General features: G+C 39.7%; 1 protein-coding gene across 2 annotated transcripts in view; it reads right to left on the bottom strand.

Moving 5' to 3' along the window:
• LOC108681006 (nuclear hormone receptor E75) overlaps positions 1 to 21,139 on the bottom strand; it is a 68,718-nt gene that overhangs the window by 3,609 nt on the left and 43,970 nt on the right. For both annotated transcript variants that reach the window (XM_018169941.2, XM_018169940.2), the window contains exons 3-4: positions 12,969 to 13,113; positions 2,565 to 2,794 (exon numbers count right to left, since the gene is read on the bottom strand). In XM_018169941.2, coding sequence (XP_018025430.1) covers positions 2,565 to 2,794; positions 12,969 to 13,113 — 375 coding nt within the window. The remainder of the gene's footprint in view (positions 1 to 2,564; positions 2,795 to 12,968; positions 13,114 to 21,139) is intronic.

Here is a 21,139-nt window from a genome sequence, read left to right as displayed (position 1 = left end):
ACCAAGGCGAACGCTTGGCAAGCATACTCGAGCTTTGGGTAGGCTGACCTTGGTGGCAGAGCTATGCTACTGCAAGGTCATATGGTTTACTAATGCGTGGCACGTCTTTCCGTGAATTCAAATCTGATATTATAATGGGAAGAAGGAAATACGAGGACAAATTTTCGTTACACAATTACGTACGTGTTCATATGATATACGAAGAAACATAATCCAAACGAAACAAGACTAAATGCAAGGTCTTTACATTTGTATCCAACGCAAGTTTTTGTTAAATTTATTCTAAGCTTGTACTAACGAATCATTGGATGGGACTGCTTGGCTATCTTATATGACGGCGCGCAAGTCTGAGAGCAGGAAGGTCGGGCAAGGTGAAGACGACTCCTTGCACCAGATCGTTCGTTGCCATGCCAAGTGATGGAATTTCCAGGATAAGCATAACTATCCAATACTGAGAATAATCCCCTGAAGATCACGCACGACGATTCTCATAAGCGAATAAATTTCAACACGAGTTGTTTGCATGATACCTATCAGTTTATCTGTAGGGTAGAATTAGATCTAGGGGTGGAGCCGGCTACCGCTTCAATGCCATCACAGGACAGCCAGCGCATCTTCCTTGCCTCTGCTGCCAAGGATACTGAAAGTCATTGGCTGGCAGTCGTGTGCGGTTTCGGCAGAATTTTTTTATTTGAGTTTGCGCTAATAACATAATTTTGTATTCAAATTTAAAGATAACAATTTGTTGAAAAGATTTGCAGCGCTGAATTATAAGTTGAATATTGACTTGCCAAATAGGTTAATAATGAACTTCGCTCATTCTCATTTCAAGAGGCTAATTAGATAAAGTAGTGGTATTTTGTGAAAGATAAATAAGAATTTGCTCAAAATCAGTTATCCGCATAAAACAGAGTTAAAAATTCTGCCACACAATCCAGAACGAAACTTTCACTAGTGACCTCCAACCATAGAAAAGGCACAAAAAAGTACGCTTTTGCTTTCACTGGCTGATAGGCCTAACGTGAAGCCTGAGGCAAACTAGAGCTCTCGACCTTTACGCCAGCGCGGCTTGGTAAACGATCCTGTTATTAGCTACGGAGAACAGATACAGCAGATATCAAATAGCATTTTCTTTGGACAGTAGGTTTCCTATCCAATATTATTCGCATAAATATCTTCGACAATTATAATAAGGAAATATTACAAAGGTGCCACTAGAGCCACGTGTTGCACGCTGTCTCCCTGAACGTAAGGGTTTTCAAGGTCTACAGTGACGTCAGCACGAGAGTAGTCAGTTTGTTCGATCAGAGTTGAGCCAAATAAGTACGATTAATACTAGCTTAATTTGCGTGAATCTTCACAAAACCAAGAGGTCTGTAAAAATAAGACGCATTGTGAGTCTTTCGGGAAGAAATGTTAAAATTCTTCAGTATTTTTAATAAAACAGTCGTTGAAGACAGCCATATACTAATGCTTCGAATATCATTCAACACTTTTAGGTTCCACTTGCGAATCATGTTCGAAAGTTCATGCCATTACAAAATTGAAAAAGATACAATTATGCGTTATAATTATGAGTCATTATTCTTAGTTGTATATAAAAAACTAGGCAGTACAGGATGAATCAGTGTTGAAGTTAGAGTCTCGTGAACGCTGGCACCGCGGTGAACTTGAACTGCGTGAGCAATGACCTTGAGGAGGCGGAGCTCTCGACGCCCTCTGCGTCATGTCATATAAGCAGCCTAATAGAACAATTGCTGCTCTCTTTCCACTAAGCTTTTGGTTTTTAGATATTTGACGTTATTTAGTAGTCCGTACGTGATAAGATATCTCATAAGAGTTCTAATATTTTTAATGTACGTTATTCCACTAATTTGTTTTCAAGTTTAAGCTTTCAAGGAAACGGACAAGGTACTTCCTCATGCTCACTCATTGTTGAGCTGGCTATCGACGTCGATAGAGAAGAGGAAGTGAGGACGGTATGAAAGGGAGTAAGCGATATCAATGTTGCAATTATTACATTATTTGCATCGTAACCTAAAATTTTTATCGTTTGAGTGAGCTGAGAGAGTCAAGCTGACGAATTTACAAAGTTTATGATAGAGTACTACCAGGTTTAATTTTTCGACAGAGTTTAGATTTTAGAGCAGGATGAATGTTGCTGCAATACAATGAGTGAAATGAGTTAATTAAGGCAAATAATTGAAGCTGACTTATTCTCAGTGCTGTATCAAGAAATATGAATGGGACCGAATATTATGAAGGAATAATTCCCCGAATAAGAACAGTTTTGGAAACAAATCGTTACGATCGTGTCAACCTTTTGAGGCTTTTATTTATGACCGAAAAGAATTTCGAGTTCCGATTGCACAATAAGTCAAAATTACACACCCATACATTCTATGCCCATCATTTACGCAGACAAGTTTCGCAAGTTACAAGCGATGTTCACAAGAACAAGGACAAAGTGTATCAAGCCAACGAATGCACATGCGCACTAGTCACATATCGACCACATGGAGCAGTCAACCGTGAGAAGTAGGGAGGCTAGACGAGTTACTCACCGAAATAGGATCGATATTGGCAACTTGTGGGTGTTCTTCACTAGTTCTGATGATCTCTCTCATGTTCTCATTAGCAATTGCAGAAGACTGCAGATGGCTACGGGTGATGTTCTGGATGAGATAGTCATCATCGTAGTCAGTATCCTGCTGCACGATTTCGCTGTAGGCTTTCTCCATAGCCTGGCGTATGCGTTCCTTCTCATTTTTGGGAACTCGACCGAACCTCACGGCTGCAAATAAGAAATAAGAAATGTTACAGGCATGTCACACAAAAAACATCATTATGAAAATAAAGAAATTATTACATACAAAATTCGATGAAGGGTATTGCTTCGACGCGTTTCCGTGTCGGTTTTCTATCCCAACAAAGCAAGCAGCGGACGAACGCTATGGCGTGCGCTAGCGCGGTCATCGACATCAGCCCACAACCCGACCGCCAAGTCAACCCAGTCGCGATCGTCAAACGTGAAAATAATTCATCTAAATTTTCAATACCAGGACGCCTAACAAACAGTTAGCTTCCCAATTATCGATGAAAGCTCATATAGTGACGAAACCAATTCAATAGACGTTATAAAATTTATTTTTTAATTTTGTACAGATTATCGCCGTAGGTTCAATAAGAAACTTACGTCCAGTGCCTTCTTGTGAAGTCGGGTAAGTGCGAGAAATTTTCCTCCTCTGATAGGTATTTAGGCTGTCGTACTTGGGATACATGTAATCAGGAGCACGACCGTGCTGTAGCAAGCACTTCAAAATAGATCTGTTTTCCCTCATCATCTCTTCTTTAATCATTTTCAGACAAGCGATGGCACAAATATACTGAACGACAGTTCACGGACTGAAGTTCGCGGTACTAGTAGTAGCAGATCAGGATCAATGAACTACGATTGCAGCAGCACCGACTTCCGGTAAAGTATCAGCATCCGTTATAGATCACAAAGTCTTCCAACTCGTATATCGACAACAGAGTAGATCACAACACTTTTTAGCTGATCAATAAAATGTCACGATGTTGAACTCGAAAATTCAAATTCACAACACGTGTTCCAATTGCATTCTTCGAAACACACGAAAAAAACAACTAGTAAACAAGTAACAACACAAGCTGATTATCTTGAATTATCACAAGACAGTGGACGAGATGCCAGAAAAAGGCTGTGTTTCAATTCACGAAGAGAGCTTGAATTAAAATATGATCTAATTCAAATGCTTGTCTTCGAGTATGGCATGAGAGCGTCTGATACTCGCACCTCACAGCTCTGGTCTTCACGTGCAACTGACAGGACGCGGCCGACGCGACGTCAGGTCCGCAGCAGCAGCAGCAGCCGCAGCGCATCAGCCGAGCAACGACCCACACACCAAGAGCACCAGAGAGAACGAGATCAACGACGCACGATGAACTGCACGCATCTTCGCGCTACTACACGGTCAGCAGCTTGCTAAATTATAACGCAGTGTAAAAGGTCAGTGCTCAACAATTCTTACCAAGATTAAAATTGCTCCATGGTGATGAATGTAATGAGTTGAAGTCCTAGGTTAAAGAAAAATAATTTCACGAAATAAACCAATAGACAGCCGTTAAGAAGCATGACTTAATTTAATTGCGTTATTAAAAATGAAATTCGTACGACTTAATTGGCAGTGGCAGAAAAATATTTAATGTTTTCCTTGGCTATGAAAAGCTAAACGGTCAGTGGCCTTCAAAGAATCAAGGGCGATAGGAACGTAAATCTAAAAAAAATAACCAAAACTTTGATTGGCCCGTATGTAAAAGAATAATAATTGATAATATTGGATCCCACGCTTCGATTAATTTCTACGAATCTGAAACATATTGATGAGAAACGAAGCAAATTACATAGAAGCAGTAAGATAAAAAAGAGAGACGTAGAATGTACATGTACAAGTCTTCGGGGTTCGCAACCCATGTTTAATTTACTCGGACAAGAGGACTGCTCCGTTCATGGCCACCGTTAAGAGAGCAAGTCCCGGCCTGAGGGGCGGAGCTACGCCTCCGTTTTCTATGAAGGCAAACTCGAGGCCAGTGACCTCCCCCAAATCCCCCTATGCACCAAAGCTTCGATTTCAGCAGGGACTGAAATAAACACGGAACAATTTTTTAACATGCAAATGTTAAGTTTCATAACTGCACCTATGGAAGCTAATATACTTAAATTATAGCAAAATCTATTTAAATGCAACCAAAACGATTAATGTCCAGGAAACTTTAATAATTTTTGTAGGTGAATGCCAAAAACCTACGTAACGGAAGAAAATTTTGATTTGTCTTACAGTTATGCGATATAAAAATATTACAACAATAAATGAACGTACTGCTGATCAAAGCGAATGGATCATTAAGAATATCGAAAAGAACTGTCAACCAAACCTCAGTATAGATTCGATCATTCGACTAAAACGCACCAAACCAAGTGACATTCAAATACGAATTATCCCAAACTCAAAAATTCAAGAAAGAGATATGAAGACCAATAAAAATTAGCGAAAAAGTCGAAAAATGAACGTTTCAAGTTTAGTAACCTAAGATTTTTAATTAATAATCTTATTTGACGAAAAAAATTAATTCGCGTATCATCCTTGATTCAACATGCGATAGGATGAAGTAATCATTACTCGTTTTTCATGCGATAAATGAAAATCCGATACCTGGGTGTGATTCAAATACCCAGAGAGCAACACGAATGGACAGTTGGATGAAGTTCGAACACGTAAAAAAAAACGAAAATTTCTTAATTCACCAACGGTTTTCGATATGGGAATGTCTCAGTAAAATCCATAACACACAACGAATTTTTTTCAGGTGTTTAGTTTGTAATTTTTTTTTAATAATGTCGGATATACTTACAGTGATGACGATTATCCAGTTCTTCTTTGATATCGTAGATGTCAACGTCCATTTGGTCATAGGTATCATTTTTGACAACCGAGATATCATAGGAGGATCTAGGGAACAACAATTTAACTTCTTCTATGATGATGCTCTCAATGGTCGTTGTCGCTTTGTTAGTCAACAAACTCCAGTTTTTGTTATGAGCGTGGGGTGGCATTTTGAAGGATAAAATAAAGCAACCCTCGTTTTGAGAAACAGGAAAGCTTGGAGAAAATGTTTGATAAATAAGTAACAATCACTTCAACGCGATTATACTTCCAGCACTAAGTAGCCAATAGTCACTATTGGGTTTCTCTTCCTATCACGCGCTTGATGGAATTCGTGTTGAATTATAATAATAGTTCATGACACTCCAGGTATCGTATATTTAGATAGTTACTGCAAGTTAATACTATTTGTAAGAGTTTTCACTACTTCAAACTATTGGCATCAGCATGAAGTTTTTCAAGAGGCAGAAGCTCAAATATAGTCACGGGAGACTAGTGGTAAAGACCTCACGGCGTAGCGAGCGGAGTGGGACTAGCTCCTTTGAACAGGTCTGCCAACGTACTGAGCTAACCTAAGCAGCCATGCAGGTCAACGTCCGAACAACCTTCACTTCTACAAACTCTAACCAGGTCAATCCTCCTCCCCTGGTCCCCTCTCACACTCAGCCCCCCGTGACCCTCTCTCCCACTCAACTTCTGGCCTCGAGTCCGATCTTTTTGAATGATGCAGCTCTGTCTAGCTCACTTCAACTCTTTGACTTGTGCAGTTTAATCGGTCACAATACATTTCATCAAAACAAGCAATATAAGAACGTTCTAATCACCAACATCAAATTTTCCCAAAATCTTTTATTCTCATTTTGCGTAAAATTGTTCATGTACCCAAGCTCATAGTGTTCAAGAGAAAAAATTTCTGAGTCGATCCAAAGAAATCATAACCAGTAAAAAAGCTAAAAAAATAAAACTATATTCCACGCAATTCTGCATTCTTGCTTCTGATAGCACGTTGAAAAGATGAACTCGAAGAGATCCGAATTAGTGTAAAACTGTAGTTGGTGGCAGAAACACGCGAAGGCTTTACTTTACCAAGGGTATAAAATTTTCCTCATAGAGGTAACGTCAAGGCGACGAAGTAATTCCAGGAGCGCAGCTGATGTAAAATGTAAAGTGAGGCGTCAGTTAGAAACAAGAATGCAAGCAAGAATTGGTACTAATCGTGACTAATGCTCAAAAATCCAATCTCGTTAGAATGAACAGCAGCAAGCATGTGAACTGTAAGAAAACTTGCTTGTGATGTGCAGTAATAATGCTGACCTGAATCGGCATCAAAGTGCTCTAGTTAGATGCATGTATTTATCGAAGGGAAACCAAATCAGGGGTAATTGAAATGCGAATGAAGGGGAAAATATGAATTCGAAATTAAAGTCATAAGAATTGATTTTTAACTTCAACGTTGACAACATCAGATTAATTGTTACCCAGTAAAATCATTCACAAAAACTACAGAAATCCCGGCCCGCTTAATGTGTATAATAAGAGTATATTTGTGCCCGAATAAGCAGAAATCTCATTAATTCCCCTGTTGTAATCAGGATAGATCCGAACACTAAACTAGCAATGTAGGCAGCAACGTAAACAAAAACACGAGTAACAACACTCAACCGCACGGTTGTTGCGTCCAGGCGCAGCTCGTCGCGTACGCTCGGTCAGTTCAAGATCGCAAGCACCTTAATTTTTTACGGTGGTAGTTTCAGTTTTCTTTGCTCTTGAGACGCATTCGGTCAACGCCTCTCGAGCAATTCTAAGGATTGAGAACTGGACGTTTAAAGGCTGCGAATGTCCTAGCTGTCCACTACCGTACGATGTCATTCCTACGATGAGCTGGCTTAGAGTACTGCCTTTCAATTTTGTCCCCATGCTTTAAACCAGATTTTAAAAAGAAGCCCAACTCCAAAGTGAATTAATTTTTACTAGTTAATGACATTATTTTACATGCAAATTAGATGGCAACGTAAAATAATACCAACGCCAGCCTTCGAAGCATAAATTATCCTCGAATAAACAGGAAATAAATTCATATTAATGTTATTCCGAGGTCACTGAACTGCTAGCTTTAAATGCATCGTGATGGCCTAGATGTAATGCTTATCAGCGCAAGCGATACCTCGAAATGCATTGTACGAGTGTGATAGGTAGAGCACGGCTCTGAGTTGGGTTTACTGACCGATAAGACACTCAATGCAACATATTATTAATGTTTGGCCCTTGAAGCTAGAATAAATAGAACATTGAGCAAGAAGCCGAACAACTACTCGGACAGAGTAAGGTTCTATAGGTCCATTTTTAGCAACGAATTTCAAGTTATGCTCTACATAAATTTCATTTGTTCGCTTTTGTCAGATCGAAATATGTGAAGCTTTACACATGTCGTAAAAAATCATACAACGTGGTGTGTCGATCCGTTCACAGCCGACAACGCATCAGTAACCCAAGTTTAGCGCGACGAGTTCGCCACGTCTTCCAAGCTCCCATTGCGGACTTAGTGATCCCGTTCTTCGAGAACATGCGAGCGTAACACGGCTTCCAGTACCTCGAGGTTTTGAAAGAAAATAATGCGTGGGACTTGGCTCGCTTAGCACCGCACGTAACATGCTATTAGACGGCTCTGTCTCCCAAGAAACTGCATCTAACGAAAACGCAACCACAACCGCTAACTAAAGCCAACAAGTTCCCGGCCTCTCCCGTAGAAAAATAACAACCATAAATGCGAACAGTTATGTCGACAAAATTACGACTACTGATTCAGTTAATTTTAAAAGAGGGTGATAAATTAAGAGTGGGATGTCGGATTTAGATGGTGAGCTTGATCAAGAAACAAGAATTAACATTTATTGGAAAAACTCGAAGAAGTTCGTCGTTAGTCACTATCAGTTTTGGCGGGGAGCGAAATATAAGCTTGAACAATTTCACGATACCAAGACTTTTAAAGAACTGGCGGAATCGCGCGCATACGCAAATAAAGCAAAGGAGCAGTTATTAAAGAGTGGTTGCCGCCGATAAAATTCTCTCAAATTGCGGGCGGAAAAACGGCGCGCGCAGCGGAGCGCAGCCAAACAGTAGCTGGTTGTTTGGGCCCGTCTGTACGCTGTGGCGTAACGGCTCCTCCGTAGTGAAGCAGCAAAGAGTCGCATGAGGTTAGAGCAGTCGCCGCGTGTGAAGGTGAAACTGTTCTCTGGAACCTGACATCCAGAGTGCAAGGGGGTGGTGCCGACGACGGTGTTATTGAGAACGATCGAGAAGGTGAAACATTTACGCAGTGTAGTGAAGGTTCAACTGTACTCTCGATGCAGGTGCAGCGCGCTGGTCGCACTCAAGACAGTTGCGAGGGATGTCACTGTGAAGCTGCTATTATTACCCAAAAATCAACTATTGTAGTCTATCAACTGTAATTGAATTAAACACATAAATCCGTTGGGACTGGAAATTGTCGTTGCATTGTAATATCAACTAAATGTTCTTATTCACTTTTGTTCTGGAATTTGATCCACTGATTATTCCGCCTAAATGTTGTTTGAATTTCAAAGGCGCAAAATTTTTGTACCGATAAGGAAGAGATCTTAAGTTAGGAGCATATGAGTAAATAACGAGGTTCAATGAGCTGAAAACCATTATGGAAGAAATCAGTTACAAGGAGTTCTCATATATCAAGATGATTACCATTATCATTTATAGACTGAAAAGTTTCTACTCGACCATCACATGATTGCATACGCTGGCTCAGTAGTCGTTTTGATAACATAAAATAAAAAAAGTGATGACCTGAAAATCCGAACCATACGCATCCGTCGTGTGGAGCAGTTGCCTCTTCATTGCATTGACCGAATTTAGAGCACAGCGGAGGTACAAACAGAGGCCCGCACATAGATAAAGAGCGATAACGCCCCTGAAGTCAGCATGACCAACGCGTTCGTGTTTATATCAAGGGAAGTCGTTGACCCTCGCAGCCTCTACATTTCGTGACGCAGCGTTCGCGCAGAGCAGGGCGAGGACGAACTGTTATCTTGGCACATGCTACGGCAGGCTGTGGTCTTATTTACTAGGACAAAAAGAAGCATTAGATGCGCTTAGTTGGACGTTCAGCGAAATGGGGGTCCTTAGTCACTCGAATGAAGAGTCTAGTACATTCGTAAAAAACAAAAGAAGTACCCTCATAACCTACATACGGTTAAACATTACCCATCTACAGGAGATGGAAGCTAGAAATTCAAGACACTGCAAGGCAACGAACTTACAAATCTAATCTCAGGATAAATTATTTTTTTTTTATACCAGAACTAAGAGGCTAGCATTACTTCAACAAATTCTAATCCGCTAACGGCAGTTCTACCGTTATTCCTCATCAATGAATCAATCGTACAGAAATTAGATTCTGAACAATAATTATTTTTACATAGGACAGGGAATTGAGTTGATGATTTAGAGAGAGAATTGCATGAAAGACGTTAGGCAATACATGAAAAAATTCGCACGAGGGTATTTGAATTGTAAATAACATCAAAAAGGCAATGATATGCGTGTAGAGGAGGTCTAATTATAATATTATCGCCCTGGACAACAGGATTCTCGACATGTCCGCCCCTCCGTCACCTGGTCTTCTGCTCCCTAGCAGAGTCCCGGTTAACCTTGGCAGGTCGTAAGCCGCTTGCCTCGACCCATTCTTACAATGAACGCACAATCCGCGGGTCGATGAACGGGTTCACGGTTAAATGGATAAAGCTTTACAATTCCAGGTTAATTTGAATAGAATCGATGATAAAATCAACGGGATATTTATTGTTTTTGAAGGATAGACGTGCCAGGTTTGAAGTGCAATGGTGACACAAGACACATTGTTTCACTTTCTTCAATAAAGCAATGATAATAGTAAAGAATAATTTCGGAATAAATGACGTTACAGGGAAAAAACTAAATTACAACTTAATGGATGTAAAGTAAATACTTCAAAAATCCACTCGTTATACGAGATTAAAAAGATTCTTGAAAGCTGAGCTCAATCACCTTAGCGTCTGAAAATTTCACTGGCGTTTAGAGCGTGCTACATACATCGTCTGGAGCTGGAAGCCACGTCAACAAAACAACAATTAGAGCAAAATGTGGCAGTTTATGATGGAACGTTCAGTGCTACTATCGACGTTTAAGTTCTTTATATATTTGTTAACGAGGAAGAACCGCGAACTGAACACTCATCATAAGCACCTTGACACGGCGTTTTCACGAGATTACTCTCACCATTACTTTTTAATGAGTTAAACATAATTTATAAGATATTTTGCCCAATATACTTGTTATTATCTTCCAGTTTCCTTTAGTCATTACTCTTTCTAACTCAATGGGATATAAAAAATTAGTTCGGCATAGCTTGCAAAATTTAATTTCAAAAGCTAAGTATAATAAAAAGGAATAATATTTTGATAAACGTCCCTTAATGACGGAAAAAATTAGATCAGTACTCACTGCAGTGAGTGACAGAGAGCGCATTTTCTCGTCCGCTCGTCCGTAAAGTCACGGACGGACGGACATGACGAGCACAATAGCGCCTTTCTTTCCATAAATGAGAAAATGCGCTAAAAACCATGGATGTTTAAAAAATACGGAATCCCATATTCCATAGTCACGACGTTAGTTTCCATCATATTTATGCTTGCTTATGATTAATATAATCAATATTAAAGAATGACTTTCTACTAAAAACTTCGATCACTTAAACAAATTCATTTTAGGAGAGGTAAATAAAATCAAAATAAATTGCAAGCAAGCTTCCCACGCGAACAAAATATGATTCGGGAATAGCTCAGCGGATATACTATTACAAAACTCGCCAGGATATCTCAAAATCATCGAGCGATCATTCATTTCAAGGGGATTTTTTGTCAGCAGGAACACTGACTAGGGACGACACAGAACTGAACTTAGGTGATTATGATGCTCTGCAGAAGCCGCTGCGCTCCACTTCTGTGATGCCTGCCATCATTAGGCGCATGGAAGTAGGTCTCAGCTGGCGACTGCGCCAGCCAATAATTCGTTCAATGTAAATGTTCAAAACTTGGTGCAACACAAGACAACTAAAGAGAACCCAGGACAATCAAGTGACAGGGCGATCAATTAACATGTACTGGCTTTGGTTTAGAGTGACCGACAGTGATGTAAATAGGACAAAGTTCTGGGCACCATAAAGCCATTATGCATTCGATTAAGATATATGAACGTCTGAACGAGTTGACTACTGCATTACGTATCCAGCATCAGTCTTAGTGACAAAGCAGCTGTTAACATGCCTCGTGGCCCGCTTAAGAAGCCTAAAAAATAAAGCCAAGTCAACTATGTTTAAAGCCATAAATCAGGGTTGAACCGAGGAAAGAAAATTTAACGTTGGCGACCCGAACTAGAAGATTAAGTGTATCCAAGTCTCTCGCCTAACGGAGAAATGGCTCGGGTCAAACTGGGGCCCCGCGGCAGAATCCAGGCCACGAGAAGTTGTCCGGGACGAGGAGGAGCATCACACGTTCCGCAAACACAGCCCACTTCAGAAGCTCGTCAAAAAGACAGCATGGGAGCCACGGCGGCGGAGGAAACTATTGGCGGCATTTCTAGGGCAACATTACGAACGGTTAAAAGTCGGCAACGGTTTCATTCCAGATTGAGTTAGGAACGGAAAGTACTGACAGCAAAAAGATCGAAAAAAAGATCAAGAATTCAAATAAATATTATTTCGCGATTATTCCACTTTATTAAGTGTCTTTGCACGCTCCAGGATAATATCAAGTTCGTCATGAAAAAAAGAGCGCCGAGAAACTCATACAATAACTTACGGCGTACCCATATGATGGGAGTTGACATTGCGATTGTTAATTTACGGGCATAACTCATTTTTAAACTCAATACACAAACGATCCTAGGTACACAAAAATTTATGGCGTATTCCGCGTCCAAACAGTGACGCACTAATCTAGCAGACGGCGAGTCCCATCATTTGGGTGGAGGTTAGTAGGCACTTGTTCGAGATGGTCCGGTTCAACAGAGCCGCATCTCGTCTAAATAACGGAGTGACCTTTCTCTGTTTGGCGCGATAACGAGGAGGACCGCAAGACAAGTATGCAAGTCACTCAAGTCCAGCAAACGGCAGCCACCAGCCAAATTTACATGAAACAAGACCAGGCGAAGGAAGTACCTAGGATGGTCTCTAATTACTGAGCAAAGAGTGGTAAATAGCAGCGAGAAAGTTCATAATTTTTTGGCTCTCAAAATTAAACGCGGAACGAACACGGTTAAGTGCTTTTTATTATTTAGGATTTTCAAAATATGGAGTAAAAAACATACGCCACATTCAAGGGATAATCAATGAACCAGTTACTCTGTAAAAATCCGAGATTCAACTTTTGAGAATTTGACAAAGCCGGCCTGTGCTTCTGCTAACCTTGAAAATAATGTAACTTCGTTACTCACCATCTTTAGACATGCCGACTTCAATACATTTCTTCAGCCTGCAGTACTGACAGCGGTTGCGGTTGGTTTTCTGCACCAGACATTGCTGATTCTTGCTACATGGTCTGTATTGAATCTTCTGTTGGATGCTCCGGCGGAAGAAACCCTGCAGCAAAGAACACGTGGATATCAGAAAAATTTATTGCTTGTATTCATTTGGACGGGATACAATAAACATTCTAGAAGTAAATCAATCGCATACAAATACTCACTTCGTCGAAACAATGCCCATTCGTAGAAAATTCACAAAATGCAACAATGTAATCCATGCTAACCACAGTTTTCAGGGTCGCCCTCCACAAGACTCACATGGCCTTCAACTAAATACGAGAATACGATACAAGTTCTCTTATAGCTCAGCAGAAAGGCTAAGCTAACGTTACTGAACGACTAATACTTCCGGCGTACGTTACCAAGAACTTGCAGCTTACTTTAGTCATCTTCAACATCTAGACTGGGAGGTGACCTCAAGTGACCCACATTGCAGATGCCGGAGACTAGTTTAGGTACTGGAAAAGAACGCACCCCAGAATCTCAACAGAACAGGTTCCAGCTACGCGAGTAAACAACCAGTTTTATAATTCATGTTAAGGCATTTTGTTCATTATCATGTGATAAATATTTGCAACTTGGGTCAGTATTAACGGCGGAATCAGAATCAACGACTGGGTGTTCAAAATAGAGATGAAAGCCTCGAAGTGAGTAAGATGGCTAATTTTCTCGGAATTTCCGTTCAGGAAGACATAAGTTGAATTTCCAAGAAATGCAAGCCAGTTTGAATATCAACATACTTTTCGCTGGTTTATTGAACTGGACAACAAATTCCTGAAAGGTCGAACCCTAATAATCCCTCCTTGCTGTTGGTTTTCAAGTGTGAATTAAATATTTGATCATTCATAGAAAAAAGGCAGTGCAGGCTTTCAAATAAATAGGAATATCCGTTAACAAGAATAAGCAGTCAACATTAGAAGTTATCTTTAAAATTCGCATCGCAAAAAATTCTCTGAAAAGCTCGTAATATCTTTTAGAATTATTAAATCGTGACTAACTGAACTACGCCAGAGCGTAGCGGCTCGAGTAACCCAGGCCTAGTTACCAACCACATGATGGTTCGAATGACGTCATGCACTGGCGGGTCGACAGGCGTTGAGAAAATACGAGAAAGACGCGCAATTCTTACTGAAACTTAATGCGCGGCGATAACTGAAGTATAGTGACAAAATGACTGTGATATGAAAATAAAAAATCCTACACACAGAAGTCAAATGAATTTTAAGAGAAAGAACTAGGAGTAAACATATCGAGTTCAACGATAGAATTTTATCTGAAGGGCCAACATTATAAAAAAAAGAACTTTAGGTCCATCAACTTACATCATTGCAGGCAAAAAGCTTTCAAATTACGTAGGAGCTTTTAGATTTGCAGAATAAGGCGTCCTCCATGCAGAGTTGAGATGAACTGTATTCGCAGCCTGTCCTCCAGGTGCCCTCCGAACGCAAGCCCTTCAAACGCCCTCTAGGTGCGATTGCCACAACCGCGAGCGCTGCTACACCTAACCTAACCTCATTCCTAGAAGCGGGCTGACGACACGCGTGCGTGTGTGGCAGACAAACCTGCTCCAGCAGCAGAGACGGCGACCACGCAGGCGGTTGAGCACTCGATGCTGACATTGAACTTGGGAAGTCCTACTGACGCCGCGCGCAGTAACCAAGAGTTAAGGGATTGTCTTTCGAAAATAAATGCGGTATTCTCATTCCATGCAATGCGGGTTTTTCAGTTTACAAATTACATGATGAACTTTTCATGCGTTACCGAACATAACCACGAAAAATGTTGCTGGGTTAACGGATTTCATCTGCTACTAACTCTATTTAACGACTCTTCTCCACGCTATTTCAACACCAATAATTATCAGCATATGACTACGCACGTTTTTTAACTCAGTTTTTGCCGTGATAAAATTTATCTGAAGACAAAATAGGAAGCAAAACTCAACCAGAAAACAACAGCATATAATTATTTAATGTCAAGAGGGCTCAGATATTTTAGAAGAATTACTTATTGGAAGCCAATAAAAATGTCGTATGTCTGGCAGAGGTGCAGTTTGAAACAAGTTCGGATATGACAATAATTTCTTCAAACATTAATACTACAGACGAAATTTAAAATTTAAAGGAGTTAAATTAAGAAAGTGATCTTTCATCTATTGACAAAAGTCTTCAGATTAATATGTTTCCTAAGTCATAAATTTATTGGTAAGAGATAAGGACGGACTGTGTGCTCAAAAGGTTGAAGCCAGTACTTGAATCTAGATCAGAGCAAGTTTAATTTTACGTTAAGCTCAAACCTTCCGATGATCCTGTATTGAGACATTAGCAATTGCATAATATTTACCATCATAGAGTTGTCACATCTAAACAAAGTTATTCAAATTACAGAACAAAACGTTATTACACACAAAGCAGGTAGCCTAAGGACTAGCATGGAAGCTGCAGCTTCAGACGCAGCACCTGCAGGTCACAACAACGGGTTGGACCGCAGCTGATCTCAGCAGCAGTGACCTACTTCGAGACTAGACGCGCTCGCTCACCGAATAAGCCCGAAAATTGCGCCAGTGCCTGAGAGCTGTGAAGACACTCAGCCTTATTCATTATTTCGAGTCGCATTGTTAAAGCCATCGTCAGCATCGTTCATTTTCGCACACGAAGTTCATATTAACTTTATTAATAAATGTACTGTGCGACATATTATAAAAAACTAAAAAATAGTTTTTGTATTAAAATAATAACCAAGTGCCCACCCATATCATTTTGATCCAAATGCACCACAAGTGATGACGCTCAATTTCTTAAAATAACCCTACAGCAAATGAAGGCAATTAATTTAACCGACTATTAAAAAAGGATTAATGTAGCTAAGATGATTTCAGGACCTAGACCTACTATTCGTGAACTAGCTCGATCACGAGTCTGAGTCTGAGATTAAAATCGAACGAGAGAAGAGTGGCATACTCCATAACATAAGAAGCGCAACGGCGCAGAGGGTAAATGAATGACTAGGTGAATAACCGCCATGTGACAAAACCAGCGAGTGCTGCGAGTGTGCGTGGGTAGGAGAAGCTAGACGAGTGAGTAAGCGGGAGAGCTGAGAGCTGAATTGAGGTTTGGGGAGCAATATCAGGAATTTCGAAATTTATTCCGATGTTGGATTGTAAATTTTGAGACGACCGTAAATTTTAACGAGATTCGTTCACGAATGATCCGGGATTCTCGAGTAGACTAGTGAAATTCCATTCTTTTATTATGATATGCTCCAGCTAATCATGAATGAATGGACATCGTGATCGGGCCAATATTTCATCTAATCATTTTGGATAGTGATAGTCCTTACATAAAATAAGGCGATAACCGTACGTAAAAACGCTGAGCTCTGTCCCGCATTTCCGTTCAAGCTGCATCGCGCCAGTGCACTGGTAACCAAGAACAAGTTTGGTTCGTCATGCTGATGCGTCATGTTGGTTCGTCATGAGGTGCGTCATGGTTGTGTACGAGGAAATGGAATATATTCCTTCCGGTTCAGCAACAACAATGCGAGGGTCAGTGACCGAACTGCTTGTTAAGGTTGGAAAATAAAACTCAGCTGTGAGTCTTGAGGGAAACGGCTGCTATAGATTGGGTAGTGGCTAAAAGCAAAATTGAGTGAAATAGTTTTCTAGTCTAATTAATAATTATGCAGCAATGTAACCAATCATGCAACTGTATTTGAAAACTGAAATTATGTTTCAATTGAACTAAGCTTCCTTTGAAACGTACTAACATCCTAAGTTTGATTACTACTTGAATGCCGAAATTGTTGAAAGTTCAAGATATTACCACCCAAAATTAGAAGCCACCTCACTCAGAGAAAGGCAAGATACAGGCTATTGTAATGTATCCCATTATTACTAAGAAAGTTCATCAAAGCTCAGTATGGAGAAAGAGCTACAGGTCAGGATTACTTTCTACGAACCAGCCTAGGTGTCTCGACTTATGCCAGGTCGAAAGAAGCTTTCAACGACAGAGAAATCGTATGAGAAATTGGGCACAAGTTTCGCGCGGTTCTCCTTAAGTCGTGCGCCCTAAACCCGGTTTTAAGACCGCTGAATGATTTCTATGAAAGTATTGGAAAAAGCTAGTGGATCTGGTCATAACACATTTTTCCTTTATAGACTTTAAGACACGCAAAGATTTTTCAAATGCATATTAAGAGCAAAAATACGACGTCCGGCTAAGAAAGTTCTTGTCTAGTTCCTTGTCTAGAAAAAAGTTCAAATCGCATCAGCAACTTAACGTATTAGCTACGTTAGGAAAAAGTGTCAAATCAAATCAGCAACTTTGGTTTTCTCAAGTGAACATTAGCGCATGGTCGGAAAGCGAATCCTAATCGAGGCGTAAGTCTTCCATGTAACCTCAATCGCAAAGAAGGAAGTTCTTTCTAAGCCATGACCTATTTGAGGACCGTGGCACCGATAATATAAGCGACATGTCTACGTGGCACGCTCATACATTTGCACTAAATGACTCAACAAACATTTGTTAACTAATAATTTTTACCGATTGCTTTGGCACTGCAATGAAACCGAGTATTCATATCGGAATGGACGATACAATTCCGATTTCTGTAGGTATTCAAAGAGGTTCCAATTTCTGAAAGACGAAGCAATCTGAAAGCGGTGAAACAATGAAAATGAGAAATGTTTCTCAACTTGAATATTGTTCCAATTTTGTGAAACATTAACAACGATGAATAATAATTTCTTAAAAACCGGAATTTAGAGAAAAATAATGTACACGTCTTATGATGTGATACCCAATCCTAAATTTATGAATAATAATAAAGTTAAATTGGAATGGCAGGTTGACCAGGAGGGTCTAGTTTGCAAAAAAAAAATATTTTCACGAGGAAATTAAACCTTATAGAATAGCCAGCTTTACTAAAGTAGATAATGATTCAATTTGGTTGTGGTTTAATTCTCAAATTAATAAATAAATATTTACCGTTATCGCGAATTGAAGAAATTTAGCCCGGTCAAGAATTTCACCGCTGCATCTTGGGCTACTTGAAATAGGTAAAACGGCAGAATAGTATTGCTTGCCGCAACTATTGATACTGCTCGTTTTTTGTTAGCCGAGTTTAAAAGCTGTATAAATACCTGATAATGTCGGCTGCAACAAATGTGTGCTGGAGGATATTGGTGGCAGATTGTATAAATTTTAGGCAGTTCTCGCTACGCCAAATGAACTCAATCAGTTGAAAAGCTGAAGGTCTCAGTCTGAAATTTGTTGGATATTTGCATATTTAAGGCTCATTCGATGAGGCCAATATTACATTTTTCTAAAAACGCAAGTATACGGTAGAGTTTTCTATTGCAATATTAAAAAAATAGAACTCAGTACTCACTGCAGTGAGTGACAGAGAGCGAATTTTCTCGTCGACGAAAACGTGAAGTCACGGACAGACAGAGGGACGGACATGACGAGCACAATAGGGCATTTTTTCCATAAATGAGAAAATGCGCTAAAAAGTCAGCAACTCGGGACAATTATTGATATTAACGATAAAAACGCTACCAAAGATAACAATGGCGATAAAAATTTTATTCTGATACATTTTATTGCATAAAATGCTTACAGAGAAAGGTGTCAAGGATATCCATCAAAATAAATAATCATCATCTGATATATTTGGAAATAATGCGGCAAAAGTTCGTTAGGTATTTTCACAAATAGCCTCCAACCAACTCTCTGACAATGACCCTGGCAGAATGGCTCTTTACGATAAAGCCAAGCCTTCCAGTAGGTACCGTTAACATTCCAAACCGCGATACAGAGGACCAGGATTGCAGGGCAAACTAAACTATTTCTTGGCCGTCCCTTACGCTCACTTGTTCGTCTTAGAACAATCGGTGCTGCACAAATGGGAGTTTCTGGTCATCAGTTGTGATCGAACATCGTTCGTTAGTTCTGAAATAATATCACAAACATTACGATGCAAGAGTTAAATTTTCATTTAATTAAATAGGAGTTCAAGCTGGGGAGACACCATTGTACCACGATACCATAAAAAATTCATTTATAACCCATAGAGAATTGAATATAAACAAATAGAAACCTCCTAATACGATTGGATTAATACGGCGAAGGCCAACGATTGAAGGCCGCAACTCGGTATAGTACGAAGTAAAATTTATTTAAGGCCGAAAGAACTGACGAATAGCTTTGAAATAAAAATGTTTTTGGTAGGTACTAATATTGGCTGGAACACATAAGATATACATAAACATATAAAACTAAAAAGAAACTGGGATATATTATTATTGAATTGAAATATTATTAATTGATATATTTCACAACCGATGGTTTTGAAAGCGAAGAACAACATGAACATGAAGAGCACGATCACAAACGGAAAGTTGTTTTAGTAATTGATTTAATAAAATCGGTTAATTTATTTAGGTTAAATGGTTTGTTGTATAATAGTAATTTAATGCACGGTTTCAGCAATGAGTTGTTCCTCACATGAGCAGCCTACGGAAAAATTGCACCTAGCATCCTATCGAGGCCAAGGTTGCTGCACTCCAGAAACAGCGATGTCGCAGCGCTCTCTTGTCAAGAGAAAGCACCTCCAAGCATCGGTGCATGTTTTTTAAATAGAACGGAAAAGTTAAAACCGAATCAAAAATAAAATCATGACATGGACTGTAAGAGTTTGAAGATAATCTCATGTATTTTATGCTTTAATTTGCAGGATAATAACTTCTCAACTGAGGCTATTGACTCGAATTGACCATTTTGATCAAATTACGAAATCACAAATTGTCTTATTTCAAAATTCGGCAGATTAAATTTTGAAGGAAAACACGATACGATAACAAAAGCTGATATCATGCACATCTATAAAGACTAAACTTTATTGTACGATAATATCCACAAATTCCATGAATTTTAATGATCCTAAAATTTCCTCACCTGAACATTTTAGTAAAAAGAAAATAGGAGTTCGATCCATACCCGTTACCAACAAAAAGCAAACCTTTCTTCTTCCTCATCTCCTCGGTCTGGCAAGACGACCATTTTGGCAGATCAGTCAAAAAATTGTTCTAAAACCAGTAAACAACATCGACTCATGTGCGTTGAATATCTAAGAAAGACGTCGCCGCACTATTCATTACAAACTACATGCTGAGCAAGATTACCTTCTAAGTAATGGTTTGGATTACATTTATCATTGGTTGCATTGCATAAAAAAATGAGACTGCAGAAAGTCTAGCAATATCCGACCAAGCACATATGAAATTGAAAGAAATGCAACTGCGAATGTACGACCACGAACTAAGCTGTCTGCAAATGACGTTTTCTTGGACTCATAAACTTTGCTTGCACACTTTCCAGTTATAAAAAAATGCAAATCCGAACTGAAACTTTCATGCAGTCATTGGGAACATCCACCTGCGTGATGGGGAAGAGGCACGAGTGCAAACACTTTAAAGGGTGCTGACCGCATTGTGGGACACTGCGACCAGCTCTGCAACTAAACATGCTTCATTTGTGGAAAATATACAAATTTCTTCAATATTTCGATATAATAAAAAAATGATTTCCTCTCGTGAACAATGAGAATTAGTATATACAATGAGAATTGGTTGGTTTTCAAGTATGAGTATTTTATTGAACTTGCGTAAGCCGCAAGTTCACAAATGACGAAAATAAAGTCATAAGCTGGAATAGACCGGGAGAAATTCAGAGCATTGACAGACCCCAATTAAAAGGCGCGTCCGACAAGCGAGGGCATGAGAAGAGGGAGTAGGGTGAAATGGGGATAGAGAGAACAAGAGAGGGAGGGAGAGAGGAGAGGGCTGTGAACTCAATATCGCTCCCGCCTGCTATCGAGGACAAGGTGACCCGAGTTCACTACCCTCTGGATACAGCCGTTCATCTCTTGTTCCACGTAACAATAATTTAGGAAATTTTAGCATGCAACGGAATATTTTCGGATCTCAATATTAGTGCAAAGTACAGAAACTATATGGATAATAACAATTACGAAACCTTCATTCATTTTTCAGAATATTCAAAACACAGAGAGAAGGTCCC

Source organism: Hyalella azteca, unplaced genomic scaffold (genome assembly GCF_000764305.2).
Source record: "Hyalella azteca isolate HAZT.00-mixed unplaced genomic scaffold, Hazt_2.0.2 contig9872, whole genome shotgun sequence".
NCBI lineage: Eukaryota > Metazoa > Arthropoda > Malacostraca > Amphipoda > Hyalellidae > Hyalella > Hyalella azteca.
The sequence above is the reverse complement of the archived record's forward strand: the minus strand, read 5'-3'. Positions and strand labels throughout refer to the sequence as shown.